Source organism: Penicillium brevicompactum (assembly GCF_028827555.1).
Source record: "Penicillium brevicompactum strain IBT 35665 chromosome Unknown utg000002l_segment0_segment0, whole genome shotgun sequence".
NCBI classification, from domain to species: domain Eukaryota; kingdom Fungi; phylum Ascomycota; class Eurotiomycetes; order Eurotiales; family Aspergillaceae; genus Penicillium; species Penicillium brevicompactum.
Genome location: NW_026623205.1, coordinates 2,479,499 through 2,497,198, shown reverse-complemented (window position 1 = coordinate 2,497,198; position 17,700 = coordinate 2,479,499). Strand labels below are relative to the sequence as shown.

General features: G+C 49.1%; 6 protein-coding genes across 6 annotated transcripts; 1 reads left to right on the top strand and 5 right to left on the bottom strand.

Annotated features, from left to right (window-relative positions):
- Positions 1–22: 22 nt before the first annotated feature.
- Positions 23–211, bottom strand: N7506_003611 (uncharacterized protein; the record flags this gene model as incomplete). Its single annotated transcript, XM_056952906.1, has 1 exon — positions 23–211. The coding sequence occupies one exon, from the start codon at positions 209–211 to the stop codon at positions 23–25; it is 189 nt and encodes a 62-aa protein (XP_056814598.1).
- Positions 212–2,359: 2,148 nt separating this feature from the next.
- N7506_003610 (putative NRPS-like enzyme) lies at positions 2,360–4,822 on the bottom strand (the record flags this gene model as incomplete). The annotated part of the gene is made up of 1 exon (XM_056952905.1): positions 2,360–4,822. One exon carries the CDS (start codon positions 4,820–4,822, stop codon positions 2,360–2,362), a length of 2,463 nt encoding a protein of 820 aa, XP_056814597.1.
- A 967-nt stretch (positions 4,823–5,789) lies between these two features.
- N7506_003609 (uncharacterized protein) lies at positions 5,790–7,007 on the bottom strand (the record flags this gene model as incomplete). The annotated part of the gene is made up of 3 exons (XM_056952904.1): positions 5,790–6,175; positions 6,244–6,647; positions 6,724–7,007. The coding sequence occupies 3 exons, from the start codon at positions 7,005–7,007 to the stop codon at positions 5,790–5,792; spliced, it is 1,074 nt and encodes a 357-aa protein (XP_056814596.1).
- Positions 7,008–8,468: 1,461 nt separating this feature from the next.
- N7506_003608 (uncharacterized protein) lies at positions 8,469–9,428 on the bottom strand (the record flags this gene model as incomplete). Its single annotated transcript, XM_056952903.1, has 1 exon — positions 8,469–9,428. One exon carries the CDS (start codon positions 9,426–9,428, stop codon positions 8,469–8,471), a length of 960 nt encoding a protein of 319 aa, XP_056814595.1.
- Positions 9,429–9,935: 507 nt separating this feature from the next.
- Positions 9,936–13,599, bottom strand: N7506_003607 (putative C6 transcription factor; the record flags this gene model as incomplete). Its single annotated transcript, XM_056952902.1, has 10 exons — positions 9,936–10,335; positions 10,392–10,907; positions 10,957–10,983; positions 11,039–11,128; positions 11,178–11,248; positions 11,302–11,627; positions 11,674–12,691; positions 12,745–12,784; positions 12,835–13,379; positions 13,438–13,599. Coding segments are annotated over 10 exons (3,195 nt in total), but the record flags the coding sequence as incomplete, so codon positions are not given.
- A 993-nt stretch (positions 13,600–14,592) lies between these two features.
- Positions 14,593–17,626, top strand: N7506_003606 (uncharacterized protein; the record flags this gene model as incomplete). Its single annotated transcript, XM_056952901.1, has 4 exons — positions 14,593–14,702; positions 14,758–15,057; positions 15,111–15,926; positions 15,997–17,626. 4 exons carry the CDS (start codon positions 14,593–14,595, stop codon positions 17,624–17,626), a joined length of 2,856 nt encoding a protein of 951 aa, XP_056814593.1.
- Positions 17,627–17,700: the final 74 nt, after the last annotated feature.

Sequence of the window (17,700 nt, the reverse complement as noted above, 5' to 3'; positions counted from 1 at the left end):
TTCGCCTTCCTGTATAGTAATCTCAAGTCAATACCAAGAAAATTGCAATGAGTTCACTGTGCTTAAGAAGGGTACGAACGGCTTTTTGGCTGTCACGATTGGTCGACGGCGCATCAGGGCTCGTCGGCTGCTGGAACTCCATGCTCACCGTTTTCGGGTCCCATTTTGTTTCTTCTGGGGCTTTGCTAAAAAGGTTCAACCAGGCAAACATTGTGATGAGTGGTGTCTTGGTAGTTCGATGTAGAAGAGTGCAGATGATCAAGTTCAGGAAGAGAGAATGCTGTCTGTCGGATGCTTGCCGTGAGCACACGGGATACCTCGGTGTATTTATGTTAATTTGATAAAGCACCTCGATCTCTAGGTCTAATACTAGGGGCTGAGTAGTGAAACAGAAAACAAAGATAGAAACATTCACCAAAACAACATTATACCGGGGCTTCCGATTGGGATGGGAGATACTATGAGGGCTAGGCTTGCAGGCAAGGGAGCGAATGATTGCTGCCTATATAGTAGAGCCCGCGCCGTGAGATCCGACTCTAAGGCGCAGAATGGATGCGGCAATCGCCCAGCATCGATGATCGACTAGGTACGGGGACCAACTGCCCGCGAGTAGAACACTGTATAACGATTCCAGTTCCACAATGACCGATCTCACTATTGCTATAATTTCCGCGTGGCATTGTTAACGACACGTTAATCAGGATGAGTAAATTTATTAATTGACCTCCAGTCAGTCCAGTGCAGGGTCAGTGAACAAAGCTTGGTATTTTAGACATTATTAAATACATGACTTGAGAGTCATCCAACCCAAGCACTGCTCCAAGCGTCCGAGCTTGGACTGAAAAGATTTTCGGCTCAACAAAACTTCTGAGCACGGAGCGCTTCGTAGGTGAACAGCAGATAGGGTTAGTTCAGTAAGCACGCAGTGGAGCGTTTTGCAAAATCCTCAATTGTGGTCCTTTTAGGCTGACATTTTTTTACCAACAAGAATTATTGGGCCGTCGTCTGAAGAAAACCCGCTTTTGGAATTATATCCACGTTGGTTCATAAAGATGTGGACCCTCAAGGGTCTTTCGCTTCCGAGGAGTTGCGGCAAAACCACGGAGTATCTGCCTCTTATTGTTTTATCAGCAAGCCTTGCTCGGGCTCCTAGATTTGAACGATTGAACTGGTTTGGCAGCGCCCCAGACTCAGAAATCTATTCCACCCGCCGACATGCTTATAAACGTCCTCATCGGTGTATGGTCCCTTTCTACTTGGTCTACCTTGTTTGGGGTTTCGACATACCCGATCCATCTTTCGGAGCTGCAAGCGGAGATCCAATGGGCTGGACTATTTTGTGATCATTGATTGCTGGCTAACCTTCGTCCGAATGGCAGAGATTCCTAATCCCTGGCTGCGCAGTAGCAGAGACAGGCAGGCCCATCCAACTAATTTGAAGGCATACGGCATGCATAAAGCTATCAGGATTTGCGCAAAGATCATTGCGATAGTCTGGCCAGAAAACATATCCAAAACAAACAAACAAACAAACAAATAAACCATCGCCCTGGAGGCTTGGTAATCAAATAAGATAAAGTCGCCTGAACCCTTTCTCAATCGCAAGCCAATTGACTCGGTATATTATGCGGAAGCCTCATAGTTTATCATCAAAAGCCAAGACTCCTAGCCTAATGAGTCTGGTGGTGAGGCGGTGTTGTACATATTGGTAACGGTGCCCCAGGTGTTGTGTCGTTAGTCTGACCATCTAGCGTCGGTCTCCCCGAACCAAAAATAACCCACTCCTCTCATGTGCAATATCAAAAGAGATGCAAGGATTGTTGGAAGATATTAGCGAGACTTCTCCTGTTGTAGTTGGAGAGGCTTGGGTAAAATGGAACATCGGGATGTCTGGTTCATCGAGCAACAGACGCACAGAGATGTTTTGTACATCTTCCTCTATGGCACACCAAAGGGGACTGTTGAATATATGCCCAAGCTATAACACGGAATTATACAGCCTAGAATTTGCAAAAGACATGATATCTTCCATAAACCACAGGCTCCAGGGATAATACCCAGATGACAGACCTCCTTGGAAGAGCGTGAAAGGCCGAATTCATTACATTCACCTATGTTGTCACTTCGAGATGGGAGGATTTTCCCTTTTCAACCTAATTGTTACTTCTTTCTGTGCATCTGGTGAGAGCTTTTGCCATCTTCTTGATATACTATTTGTGTTCTAACATTGAATGTTCCTGCAGCAGACTTCAACGGCCAGAGTCTCGCCACGCGTTCCGATGTATCGGATCTTGTCAGCTGAGGGTTGCCCAACACTCAGATGGATCTGAGTGACCGAAGCCTCAGGCAATGCACCAAATCAATCCCACTCAGGCCAAACAGTGATATCCTTCAACTCCTCTCGATGTTCCATATAATATGCCTGACCCAGCACATGAAGTTTCCGACGATCCGTCTTCTTGGACTTCGTGCGTGGAACTCTATCAACAAGTAGGTAAAGACCCGGAACATAGTACTTAGGCAAGCTGTCACTAACAGTAGCACTCAAGTACTCAGTAAGACTGTGAACAGAATGCTTGCTGCTGATGGGCCAGAACTGCATTTCTTCGATCGGGCCGCTATTCACATTCAATGGGTTGTTGGCGAGGTATAAGTAAACCGCCAAAATGGGGTCTCCTTTCCCATCAACCGCACCTAGCACATCGACGACAGCTGCATCGCCTGTGGAAAGGCTTTGTCGGAGGACGTACTCGACCTGACCGGCTTCAACGCGTGCTCCATCAAGCTTCAACATGCTGTCTTTGCGGCCCATGAGCTCGATCGTGCCGTCGTGATTGTATCGACCCAAGTCGCCGGAGCGGTAGAGTCGATGATTTGGTCTTTCCTCGTGTAGCTGCGCCATCCAAACAGGCGGAGTGGGGAGGAAGTTTTCAGACTTTCCAGAAACATGGTCCAGATACCCCTGTGAAAGGTGTGGTCCTTCGATAAGAAGCTCGCCAACTGCCCCCACGGGCATCAGTTGGTCTGGGTTATCTGGGCTGACGATCCAGATCGCGCCTGTCGCCGGTCGACCTATAACGGACCCACGGCCCATCTGAAGATTGCGGTTGTACGCGCACAAAGAAGCGACCTCTCCCATGCCATATTGATTAACAACTCGTACACGACACAGCCACTTGGCCAGTACCGCATCTGAAACTGGCTCGCCGCCAATACACATCATCTGCAGAGTTGGAATACGATCGGGGTCGAGGTCGATGGCAACGGAGGGAGTGATGAACATGATGTTAGCTTCCAAGTCGTTCAAGTCGTTCATGAGCGCGTCCATGGTGAGCGAGACAGTTGGAACGCAGCAGCAGCCGCCAGCAATAAGAGGAGCCAGGAAGTCATTATTGCTGATGTCGAAAGCATATGCGTCGAATTGGAACATACGGCTGTGGGGACCCATTTCCATCACTCGAATGTAATCGGTCAGTGCGGATGCATAACTTCGGTGCTCCTGAACAATTCCTTTGGGGTTTCCCGTACTACCGGATGTGAACAGAACAACACATGGGTCGGTGGGAGTGACGGTAGAGCACGGAATTGAATCGAAATCCGACAGACTTGAGATTGATGCTGCGCTCACTTCAAACAATGTTTCAACGCGGCCGGAAAACTTTTCCTTATACCCATTTGAAACGAGCATAATTTGGATTTGGGTACGCTCGAGAACAGAGGCGAGGTAAGATGGTGGATCGGATCCATCGACACAGATATATGCACCTCCAGCCATGAGAACGGCAAGGCGAGCCACAATGGCCCATGTAGACTTGTAGAATGCACATGCGACAAAGACATTCGGACCAACTCCTTGCCCCACGAGCCAATGTGCCAAACGCGACGAAAGAGACTCTAATTGGCGATATGTAAGATCTCCGTCCCAGGAACGAACGGCCAGAGCATCTGGTGTGGTCTTCACGTGTTGCAAGCAGAGCTCGTGCAGAAGCGCGTCTTGAGCAGGAGCAGGATTCCCGGTGAACTGAGCGATGTGCGTTCGGTCCTCCGCTGAACACAAGTCTAAACTACCGATAGTCTGTGTCGAGGAGATGTCGAGTGAGATGAGAGCCTGATTAAAGCTATACAAAAGGCTTTTAGCCAAAGGCAGCTCGATTCCAGAATCACCCATTGCCAAGCGGGCATGCAACCTGTCGTCGGGGGTGTGCTCAATCAAGAGGCGAAGGCCCGGGAAATCATTTTCCATCTCCAGGGGCTGATGAGATTTTGTTGCGCAGCATGTATGACATTGGCCCTTGCATATGGCCTCACTGGAAGTGGAAGGTTTCGAGAGCTGCTTCTGGTACACAATTGCTGTATCGAATCGAAAGCTTTTTCCATCACTTCCACCGTGACCATTCATGGCCAATGAACTGAGCTTCGATGTTACCAATGCGGTCATACACTGGGAGATTGTTTCTTTCACACTGTCATGCGCATCTACGTGGATCTGGACAGTTGGCCCTGAGGAGCTATGAGGTCCCTCACCGACATAGCACAACCCCTTCGAGTATTCCTCACCAATGTACAGAGTGGTCGAGTAAGCAAAGGCTCTAGCCACTGCTACCCATGCAACTTGAAGTAACCGCTGGATATGGATATCTGGTAGCTCGCTCACGGCGGGTGAGAGAGGATTCAAGGCATCAAAGAGGTATAGGAGGCGCCAAGGTCGGTCCGTCAATGTGAGACTGACTTCGCTCACGGTAGCTTCACTTCTCGATCTTTTCAAGGACAACAAGTTGTTCTGAGATTCGTCAAAGTCTGCTTCTAAAAGGATGGGCGCCATGTTGATGAAGTAGAAAAACAGCTATGGACGTAGTACTCGAAAGTCAAGTGAAAATGGATGCAGTATCGGAGCTCTTCAGCTTTAATGTATGCCATGCTCTGCGAGCACAGTCATCTAGAGTATGACAGGCATTGTGAACTGGGCTCTTGGCAGGATGGTATTCTTTGTTGAACGAAGTGGGTGATCAATAGGATCTCATTGATGGCGCCACGGACTTCGGCTCGGCGAATCAAACGCATGACATTCGGAATCATTCTCATGTCGCTGCATGTACAGCACCATCACTTCGTGTCTGCTGTATTGTTTGCTTCGTAAGATGTGGCTGTATTTAGAAAAGGGCTGGCTGACCCCCAGAACAGAGGGGGCAATTATGGCCGGGGATCTTGTGGTGACCTGCAAATCATGTCGCGCGGAGGACGCGTCGATTTTTGAGAGATGGCAACGAGATCAACCCCAGATTTGGGCCCATATTTGAGTGAAGTAGGCGGGGGATCTGTTTGACAAACGACTGGCGTCTTGGCAAGTTCCAGGGTTCCCGTTTGGTCGCCGCCTCTTGCCGCTGTACGAAGGACGCAGGTCGTTTTCGGTACTCCGTATTCCAGATACCACTCAGCTTCGAGGTGAGGCATCCATCTCTAAAGGTGACCGGTCGAAGCTGAAGATACTCAAACTGTGATGTGGGATGTTGGCGGCCACAGACCTACAAATTGCTTTTGTGGGGCCAAGCGGATAAGCTCTTTCCCGCACAGTTTGTATCAAGCACAGCAGCATCGTTCTTCTTTCATGTTTGAAGACGCTGATTTCAGAGTTAAGAGATAAATCACGTCTGATTTCTATTTTGAATTCTCTTCATCAATATGAGCTAAAGCCGGGCCAAAGATCCATGTCCTCTTGAGCATTGCACCGAGGTCATTGAATCTCGAAGGCAAAGTGAATTGGGCCACTGGCGTATACGCATCCGTGCGACTTACTCATTCGCTGCTTGAAGGAGACTCGAGATGGGGTTGTAGACGCGCAGCACGAAGTCTCCCGCAATCTTCGGAATATACGACGGAAAGCTTTGATGGATTTGCTCCAAGATTCCCCAGGACTGTTCAGAATTTGGATCATAAGGGGCCGTGTTCGAAAGTCCGGTCGTGTTAAAGGACGAGTAGATGAGTGGAACATCTTCGGTAAACGCAGAATCATTACTCTGTGTGAGATCCAGTCCTTGACTGCTGAAGAACTTCGCATTTCCAACTGCTGCCATCACAAGCGGCGATGCGGCGTTGACAGCGTAAGTGCGTGCAGCAGCTCCATTTACTTCGATGGCTTCCCAATATTCAGCACTTTTGTCTCCTTCCTCTGGCATATCTAGACGGAATATTAGTTATACCAGTGGACGTGGCTGAAGAAGCCCTGGGATTCTAGGTGAAACTCACAAGGCCAAGCAGCGATATGCAACGTCTCGACCTGAGATTGCATGTTAAATGTCATCGCTGGATGGAAGTGTTCCCAACATTCCAGCAGCCCCCAGCGTCCATATGGAGTTGCAATAACCTTCAGGCCTTCTACGGTTCCATCGGACCAGATCTCGCGCTCGCCGCCGGAGGGTCGAAGCTTGTGACGAAGATGAAGCACTTCACCCTCGGGAGAGATGAGCGCTTGACCCATGTATATGGTACCGTTGGTGTGGTGGGAGAATGCAGGAGCGATGTAAACTTTGGAATTTTTGGCAGCCTTTTTCAGATCATTCCATTGAGGACTGTCAATCACCAAAGAATTATTGATGTAGCTCTCGGCATGGGATGCGATTGAGGCTTTGTCGGCCATTCCTTTGGGATAACTAATACAGTCAAAGCGTCAGTTCCTTCTTTGCTAGACCACATCTGAGAAACTGGAATATATCAGGATTCACCTACCCAGGGAACCATAATTCGGGGAAGACCACGAGGTTTGCACCATTCTCAGCAGCCTCATGAATGAGTCCCACTGCTTTGGTCACTGTTTTGTTGAGATCAAATTCCACGCCTGTCCAGTTTTTGTTCATGACAGGCAGTGGCCAATTTGCCGGAGGAGCGCGGACAATCGCGACAGTCAAGTTGTTGTAGTCTGCCGAGTGAGACTTCCCTGCATGCTGTGAAACCACACTTCCAACTGTTGAAACCGCCAGTGAAAGCAACGCAATGGGCATAGGCGCACGCATCATATGATTGAAGTTGTGTTTCTTTCTTCAAATTGGCCAGAGGGTCTTCATCAAATCTTGCAAGTGATCGCTGGGCACTACTGCGATTTATATCGGAGGACCTCGCAATCGTTCCACCTCGCAAGCTTATCTCGACACATACTTACATACACTCCTTCGAATTTCTAGTAACTAAGCCACAATTCCCTCCAGCAAACCGGATATCGAGAGACCTAACTTCGGGACTCCACCTCAAATCCCTAAGCAAAACCCGAAGATAGCTCCCGAAAATCGATGCCGAACGAAAGCCATTTACATTGTCATGATGGACCTATCTGGAAATGCTATCTCAAGATTACAATAAATTGATTCTCTTACGCAATATAAAGCAATAGTCCCGAGGTCACCTTATTACCTCCTATCGCCTTGACCCCGGAGCCTACAATTGTCCACGAGTTCTAGTTCCAGGGGCTTCGAGCTTTTTCAATCTCTTTCTCAAGTTCGAGCCGCAACTATCTAAAAGAAGATTTAAACCTTTGAAGCGGTGCAGCATCTCCCTATCGGTGCGGATACCGCTACTAACACTTTCGCCACTAACACTTTGGACGACGAATGTTTCCCTCTTTCAGCATTCCTGTGTGATCTTCGTGTTTCCGGAACCACGTCCTCTTTTCAAATCTGTACGGGGCAAATGTCACTTCTGAGGCTTTCTAGAATTTGAAAGTCCTTATTCAAAATCTCAAGGTAACAGTAAAAAGCTTATGATGATCATTGACATGGTTGCGTTTGTGGTCCCGAAGGGGAAATTCATTTTAGAAGTAATGGGTAGCCAGCTCCTCTTACGGCCCGCAATTTAACTGAATCTTGTTGCGGCATCATAGCAGTTATTAGTGGACCTCCCAAGTCGATATGCCAGTAGTTCATACTACAGGACACCGTAGAACCTGCCAGTACGCAGCTCCTAATACAAATCTAAGTCGCCGGGCCCCAACCTTAAACCCCATGATGGCATATGAAGATTGAGTATGTCGCATAGTTTGATAGCTCAAACAGCTGATAAGATCTTACATACTTGCTACTCTCGATCTCTCGCTTTTCGGGAACGAATTGGCGGCATCGGGGAGAGATTGAATTGGTGAGTTGCTAATTTAAGGGCACGTTTTAGGCTGGTGTCTGGATGCACAGCCCAGCCTCGCCCAAGGACTGCCTTATTTTACACCAGGCCTGGGAACCGGTATAGAACTCCATAAGCTGGGCCGAAATTAACTAAGTGGAGCTGAAGACCTGCGACAAAAGCGGCGGCTGACCTTCCCAAATCGGGAGCATTTATGATGATCGGAGGATTAGGCGTAGCTGCAGTCAGCCAGCGCATGCAGCACATCAAGTTGGGATTACAAGGTTGTAACCAGACTGACGACGTAAGATTAGATTTCATTAAATTTGCTGAATGTGATAGGCGCTATAGCACCACATGTGCGTAAATTACAGGCCCTGCATAACCCCCGGACGAACGCCTTCCAGGATCGACGACAGCTCACCCCAAACCTTCTCACGAGCCTGGCGCCCCTCGTCACTCCGCACGAATGGCGACAACATAGTATTTTCCACATGCGAGTCTGTCATATACGCGCCGTGGCTTTCCAGACCAGCCGCAGCACCAGCGACCAAAGTTCTAGACCCAATTTCGGTGCGACGAGCCACTGTCAATTTGAACAAGGTGAACGCCCAAGAGTCATAGTTCCTCGAGAGTTGGGAGTGACAGAAACCTGGGTTAAGCATATTGACGATCACCTCGGACCCGCGAACTCGGCCCGCTAGTTCCTGCACCAGCAGTACCTGAAGTAGCTTCGAGAGTGGGTATCTTTCATCCATTTTCGCCTTTTCTGGATCGCTGATGGCTTTCATGGGCTGGTCTTCTATCCATTCTGGAAAGTTCACCCATGCGTGGACTTCGCTGACGACGAATGTAAGACGCGGTGTACGCGACGGGTTCTTCTGTCGAGTCGCTTTGAGGGTAGGGAGGAGAAGGATGCCGAGAAGAAGAGTGTTGATGACGTTGATGGTAATTGATTGCTCATAGCCTTCGGCAGTGTCGAATTCACGGGTGGCAATTGCTGCATTCAAGATGGCGCTGTCGAGCTTGGGGAGTGTCGCGAGGCGATCGCCAAATGCAAGGGTTGATTCGTGTGAAGACAGATCTACCTTCCATACTTCGCAGACGCCGGAGCGACCGGTGGATTTCTCAATGTCCAGCACGGCCTGCTCGCCTGCTTCCACATTGCGAACGCCGAGGATCACTCGTGCAGCTCCAAGTCGCGTGATATGGCGTGCAGCTTCGAGGCCCAGGCCGACATTGGCACCCGTGACGAGCACAGTCTGATCTGCGAATGATTGGTCGGGGTATTTTGGTGTCACAAAAAATTGAGAGTAAAGAAATCCCATGATGAATATTTCAAAGAGCTCAGGGTAAGAGATGAGTTAGAAGAGATGAGTTCCAAAATTCACAGGTGGAGAATGCGTGCGACATTGCACTGTTTTAAGCTGTAGGCAACGTAGCAACGTCATGACGTTGCGGAGATGTCGGGGTTAAGCTTAATCACAATCCCCGAACCTCCCGAACCTTGGTACCCGACTTCCACGAAGACGGCGTTATCAGTTATTCCCGACACCACGCACCATTTTGTCCGTAACAAGAATCCCCTCGGGGCCTAAAAAGTGGAGATTCGGCATGATCAATCTCCGACGCCGAGATTCCCGCAGTGGAGTGTAAGGGACACCACCACAACAGGGCCGTGATGGGACCAAACCATAAATTGCGAGGAGAAATTGTCGAGAAGCAGAGCTCCATCTTCAAGGTAACATATTTTCAGCATGAAATTTTTGAAAAATCAGAATATATGCTGTGGTATACTATATACAAGGTCAGTGCCGTCTTTGCCTCAGCACAGACTAATAATTCGCCGGCCAATTTCCCATATTGGGAACACGTGTTGGATCGCGTGGAGATGATCTTGGATGGTCAGATGGATAGACACCAGGTGGGATGACACCAAGCGCCTCTTGACTGGCAGAGGCTGTCACGATATTCGCAAAGTCAAGACCAGCAACAGGATCTAATTCCATGAGATCATCAGACACGGGGAGGTGCTGTCCAAATACAGCATCCCATTGATCCCAATCGAAATTGAAGTTAGGATCGACCATGCTGGGAGGAGTTGGAACGCTCATGGTCAAGGGGTTAGGAGAAGCGGGATCCAGGAAAGGAATGCTGGCAGGTGCATCCAACCCCGCCATGTGATGTTGGTTTAGCGGAGCGGGTTCCAAGGGAGGGGGTTTGTCGGTGGCGGCACTCCAAAAGAATTAAGATCGAGTGAGGATGGATCTAAACCTATGGTGGGGATGGACCCTGTCAGAGGGTCGAATTGTGAATTTGAGAGGGTTGGCAGAACATGTTTCTCGGAAGGATATTGATCTTGAGGCGAGCTTTTGGTAGAGGGCGGAGTGGTGCGGTTCAGGAATGTATGAGAGCGAGTAATGTTGTAGAACCTCTTGTTGAAATCGTAAGGTTTGGGATCACTGGCCGGGCTATCCAGAGACCCTAAATCTGCGACGTCAGAGGAAGAGCCGTCATCGGCACGCTGGACACCCGGGGAGGCAATGCCTGCATGGATCTGGTCCTTCTCAGTCCAGAGCATGCGAGGATTGAGGCCAGCCTTTTGCCAGGCCTTTTGACGAAGGCGGCGGATCATATCCCACGCTTCACGCCCACCGTCCTTCAGCGGTCGTTGTGTGGAGATACCATCCTCACCACCCACAACGCCGCCATCTGGACCAGAGAGTGCAAGAATGCGGTCGATGAAGGCCCGCGATTTGGATGCCTCGGGGCTGTACGGTCGCTCGTAAAGATCAATGAGCATTATCCTGCGGACATGGTCAGCGTCACCTCACATTTTTCAGGCTTAATTCTTACATTGTAGCATGCATTGGCTGGTGGTTGCTAGTTAAGTGTCAGCAATCTATTGTTCGAGGTGAGGAAACTTGACCAAACTCACCCTGGCCAACTCCAATGGAAGGGCTGGAAGTCAGGATCAGTTGCAAGTTGGATGAACTTCTTCATGAACCCATGACAATGGCGAAGCGCACTAGAAGAATAAGAAACTAATTTCGTCCTTTAGAATAATGCCAACGAACCTTTGCCGTGCTGCAGGCCAGATCCGACTGCGCGCATTTTTGAGGAATGGTTGGTAGGCAACACAGAATGCCTAAGGGGTATTAGCACAATGTCACTTATCCACAGTATTTTTGAACAGCTCACCTTGTCAATATACAAAGATAGAATAATTTTGGCCCATTTGTGGAAGCAAACAAGAACCGGTGAGTGGTATTGCTCCGGGCATCCAGTCGGACCGTCCCCTGGGAGTTCGATGTCGGAAGAACGGGCATCCACAGGGGATTTGGACATGGACATGGCTCTTCCTGCCGCAGAGCATGGGGTTGAAGTGTTTTCGCTCTCGGGTATTCTGTTTATTATGGAATTAAGTTTTACTTGCAGTTCGAGGAGTATAGACCGAAGCTCCTCCATGTCCTGTCGGGTGAGAGGCTTCGTGCCCAGTTGGATTTTCAGAATCCGGCGAACAGCACCTGTGGGGGTTAGCTTAGCGATTGAGAAACAGCGAAACCAACTCACGCGCCATAATGTATTTTCCTCTCGCGGTCAAGTAGTAAACGTTGACCATGGATGGCCCACCGCAAATGTTTGGATCATCCGGGTTGTCGGGCAATCGGCCTTGAGAGGCCAATTGCTGTTGGTACTTTGCAGCTGCCTGGGTACCAAGCAACGTATCTTTCAGTTCGCTGGTCTCGCACACATCTGAATAGGTCTCGTCGGGTACCATTGGAGGCAAGCCACTGGACATAGCAATCACACCGTCCATGTGCATGATATGCCACCACAAGCGACGCCGATACTCTGCTTCGCATGGCTCTATGCCAAACTTGGCTGGATCTCGATGTAGACCCATAGTTTGTGCAACTCTCATCGCCAGACTGACGAAAAGACTGCTCGTCAAAGGTTCTTCCTCTTTGGAGACAATTGTTTGTACAATGAGATAAGCGGCAAGTCCTTGAGGGGTCGGGCTGCGCGGGAATTTAATTTTGGTCAACCACCTTGTGACCTCTTCGCTGTACGTTGTTGATAACGCGGAACGTGAGCAGGAATTGAACTCGGCTTTGATAGTCCGGATTGAGATGGTGACCGACCCGCCATACCAAATGGCGTATAATAATGGGATAAATGACGGGTTGGGGTAAGATTCGCCTGAGTAACTGTTGTAGTCGAACCAGTCCCAAAAGGAGTTGTACAACTTGAGGATAGTCGGTGGGTGGATAACCGGGCTGATAGCATGCACGCCAGACATGAACCCTTTGTACAAGATATGGCTCTGGCGTCGAGTTGGAATGTGGTCGAGCATTTCAGGTTCCACTTCTTTCTCATTCGAAGTGGGCGAATCACCCGAGGGGAAGACTATTGAATGGCGGAACGAACGAGATCTGGACACGGTCGAGGGCGTCGGGCTTTCTAGTGATTCTCCCCAAGATTGTGCCTCGCTGGAGTGTGGATTTGTTGATTCATCATGGGTCTTACTCAGCCCTGACTGTTCGTGCGAATGGCTTTGATCTCTGAGCAGTTGATTTAGTTCGTTGATCTGGAAAAGTCAGCCTTGGAATGCATCATTACATGCAAAAATGGAGAGCCTACCTCGTCGGAGATATACGCCCAATACGTGGTTCCAACATATCTGCTCAACGGTCAGTGCATTTGAGCTTTCATGGGCAAATCTTCACTAACCGTGACCTCCCGCCATCCTCCAAGCTCAAATGCCCAAGGTTCAGGGTACCAACTGGATCCACCAAGTCCGTGGCCCGACCAGAGGGTATCGGAAACTCATCGCCACTCGAATCCGCAGCCACTCGACGTGGACTGGGGGCTCTTTTCGCGGTTCCGTTCCCATTCAACTGATTATGTTGCCGAAGGTCATCCAACTGCCGAGGCTCCACTTTGGTGTCCGGGGTCGTCCCTTGCGTCCCCACCACATCGCGTGCCTGGTTTTTTCCCCCGAGACGTTCAATCATTAACATCAATTTGTCCAGCCGTGATTCAATTGCGCCCGTGTCGGGCTTCTCGCCTGTCTCGGGGTCCGCCTGCCTCATGTGACCGTATATCGATTGGAGTTCGTCCACATCTTCCTCCAATGGGCGGGGAGTCTTGCGCCTTCTCTTGATGCCATGCGCTGGCTGGGAGGGTTCCTCGCGCACCTCCTCATCCTTTTGCGACGATACATCATATATGCACTCGGTGTTGTTCTTCACGCAATTTCCGCAGATCGGATGTGTCTAGTGTCAGAACAGTTAGCTGACAGGCTGGTAGAAAGACGGAACAAGGTCGGCTGACTTTATCACATTTGACCTTTCGGCGCCGGCAGGTGTGGCAGCTATAGCTTGCGCGATTTCGGGTGATCTGGCGACCTCCGGCCACAGACCCTCTCGATGAGGGATAAGTGGTGCTAGTAGAACCCAGCAGGGGGTGAGTGTTGGAAATGCTAGGGTTCATACTCCTGATACATTAGTTCAATGAGAAACATGAGAGCGCGCAGAAATGACGCGAACCGACGATAGCGGGGATCATCGGCGTGACGCCCAGCCCCGAAGGTGGGGCCAATGGTCAGCAATTTATGTGGCCTGACATATCAGGCAGCATTCCCCAATCAAGTCAACCGGTTTCGGCGATCCTTCTTCATCTCTGTCCATGTCTATTACCTAGTTGGTGCACAAGTTGATACCGAGGCTATCGGTGGATGTGTGACTTTGTCATCTCTTCTATCAATATAGAACTACCTATGCACCCACCTACGATATACCCATCTCTCCGTCCTTTCGCAACCTGACACCGGAAGGTGTCAAACGTATGTCTTACAGCAGCAACTAACTAGTTTCGACTTAGGAAGAACTAGACAAAGAAGCAACTGACACCAGTGGGCCTTTCTTACATTTTCCAATACTAACATTTCTGAAACGAAGAGCTTCGGAGGCTAATGAATCAGTCCCTGGTGTATGAGGACCAAGAAGTGGTTGCGGCAAACTACAGCAAGGCGTATGGAGTATAAAACAATCAAGCCAGAACCCACTCCAGAATGACAGAGACCTTTCCATTACTGCTCTTTGAATCAATTGCAAAACATCAAAAATCATTCACAAAGTGATGTTGAAACATCACTCCAATAACACGCATTCTGCTTGATTATAAACATGCATCTGCACGCAACACAGCCGTGTCGTTTATGCATGGCAAATTTCGCCCACAGCCCGACTCCCTTCATAAATCCAATTTGTACACGTCGACACGCTAGGCGTTTCTGTCTCCTGCATGCATATTGACGGTCAACCAATGATAGCGAGCCCTCGAGATTCCAACGCTAGCACCTGTAGATCCAAGAGTGAGCGCCGCAAAAGTTCGACAAACAGTCTCTGCTGATGATTATATTCTGACATATACCCCCCTTGGCCAATCACCACTTACAAGGTCTAACCTTGAAGTCATCTGCCAAATATGAGCTTCGGATTTGGGGTGGGTGATATTGTCGCAGTCCTGACATTGGCGAATCAACTGCGGAGTGATTTTGTTGGCGCTCCAGCTCAGTTCAAAGGTATATCAGACGAGTAAGCAAATACATATTGACTTGGATATTCACGAAGCTGACATTTGAATGTGCAGTGTCCGGAACTTGTCAATTATTCTCCAAGATGCCGACATTCAATTACCAGATCACACCCTCGAGGACAGTCAGCGAAAAAGGCTGGCGCAAATCACCCATACATGTGAAAAGATCTTGCAAGAATTAGAGCGAGAAATTGGGAAACATCGTGTTGTCACATATACCGGCACAGCCATCCATAAAAGAGTGACCTGCGCGTGGAAAAGAGTGTCTTGGAACAAAGAAGACTTGTCCGAGCTTCGAGATCGCCTGGCCTTTCAGATGAGCCTGTTACAAGCTTACCTTGATGGAATCTCAAGGTACAAGATCCCTTTCCCCTCCTCGTTCGCTGCTGACATCAACGATTCCACAGACAGACAACAGCAGCGATAAGACAGAGTCTGGGCCAAATCAGTCGTCGGCAGAAGAATGAAGAAGAATCCGAAATCTTGCAATGGCTCACTTCAGCCGACTATATCTCCCAGCAAGGTGATCTCATCGAGAGGCGACAACAAGGGACTGGACAGTGGCTACTCGATTTGACAGAGTATTCACATTGGATTGAAACCGCACAAGCGAGTATATTCGCTCATGGCATGCCAGGTGCCGGAAAGACCATCTGCTCTGCTATCATCATAGATGATTTATTCCGCCGATTCGAGCACAGAGAAGACATCAGCATTGCATACCTTTACTGCAACTTCAAACAACGAGATGAGCAGAACATCCGGGATCTACTCGCCAGTTTGCTGAAGCAATTGTGCCAGAAGATGTCCGCGCTACCAGAGTCCGTGAAAGAGTTTTACAATCATCACAAGGGCAGCTCCATACGTCCGCGGCCCGATAAGTTCTCGCAGGTCTTGTGCTCGGTCGCTTCAATGTATTCGCGTGTATTCATCGTCATTGATGCCCTCGATGAGTGCGACTCAAGAGATGATTGCAGAGCCAGACTTCTTGAAGAAATGCTCAAACTGCGTATCGAAGCCCGAGTGAACTTGTTTGCAACTTCAAGGCCCACAGAGGTCCCTCAGTGTTTCGAAGAAGGCCCATCGCTAGAAATACGAGCCACTGAGGAAGATGTGCGAAAGTATCTTAAGGGAAATTTGTCTCCACTTCCCAAGTTTGTTGGTCAGAATGTGCAGCTGCAGAATGACATCGAGAACGTCATTTCTGCTCGAGTGCAAGGAATGTATGTGTTCACATCTCCAAACTTTCAAGGATCCATACTCCACTATATCACAATGCTCACATCCCACCAGGTTCTTGCTTGCGCAGCTTCACCTGGACTCCTTAAAAGGCAGAAGATCAGCAAAGTCGATTCGAAGCGCCCTTGAAAGGCTGTCAGAAAAATCAGATCACCATGCCTATGATGACGCATACGATGAGGCTATGCAGCGGATCAACGCACAGCTTCCAGAGCAGCAAGAGCTGGCAATCCAAAGTCTGTCCTGGATCACCTTCGCAAAGAGGCCACTCACCGTGTTGGAACTCTTGCATGCACTTGCCATTGAGAAAGGTACATCAGAACTTGATCCAGACAATATTCCACTCATTGAGGATGTTGTTTCTGTGTGTGCTGGACTCCTGAACACGGAAGGTGAGGTTATTCGTTTAGTACACTATACAACCCAGGAATACTTCGAGAGAACGCATGCACTCTGGTTTTCAACGTTCTCTGAGGCCGAGATCAGTGACCTCTGCGTGACATATCTTTTGTTCGATGATTTCTACACAGTCTCAGGCGAAAGCAAAAGCGAACTCGAAAGTCGATTCCTCGTAAATCCACTCTACGGCTACGCCGCATTGAATTGGAAAAGACACGCTCAAGGTTCTCAAAGCGTTAGCGCAGAGATGGTCCAATTTCTAGAGCATGATGCAAAGATTGAATGCTCGATGCGCATGGCGACATATTCTTACAGGGGAGAGAAATCCCTCCATCTTGCAGCTCATTATGGACTTGAATGTGTCATTCCCTTGCTTCTTAAACGTAATCACGACGTGGAGATGCGAGACGTGGATGGTTCCACACCATTGATTCATGCGTCATTGGGTGGTCATCCGTCGACGGCCAAACTACTTCTTGAGAAGGGAGCGAACGTGAATGCATTCGATCAAGATGGTAGAACTGCTTTATATTGGTTCTCTCACCATGGACACACAGAAATGGTGAAACTTCTTTTGGATCTCAGTGCACCCGTTGATCCCAAAGATCCCGATTGTGATACAGCACTCATGGCAGCTTCTGCACAAGGTCGATTAGAAGTTGTTAACCTACTTCTCTCACAAGGGGCAGACATCAACAGAACGGATGACATCTTCGGAAGCTCTCTGGATCGTGCGTTGAACGATGGTCACTTTAACATACTCCAAGTCCTCTTGGATGGCGGTGCTGTTATAACGGAAGAATCAATCGAAAGTGCCTCGAGAGGATTATCAGTGGGCCTTCTGAAAGCTTTCTTTGACAAAGCGAAGGAAAGATCCAATGATATGGTGGTTGATTGTGGCAGAGCGCTTTACTTTGCCGCTTTGCGAGGAGACCTTTCGCTAGTCCAAGTGTTGACAAATAACGGGGCGGACCTCAACATGAATTCTTTGTCGTTTGGGGAGACACCACTGGCTGTGGCATCACATAAGGGAGACATTGAAATTGTTCGACATTTCCTTGACCTCGGCGCTGATGTTAATGGGCCTAGTAGCACCTGGGGTTCTGCGCTCCTGGCAGCCGCCCGCAGAGGCCACCAAGAAATCGTTCGAATTCTGTTGGAACACAGACCGAATCCCGCTGTCAGGGGTAGGGAGCGAAGGACGGCTTTTGAACTTGCTAAGCATCTTGGGTATCACGAGATTGCCGACATGGTGGAAAAATATGTGTTGCAACTAAAACCCTGAATTGACCCGGGATTGATTGCAATGGCCGGTTATGGCGATGTTGGTACATTTTCCTTAAACAAATGTGAATGCTG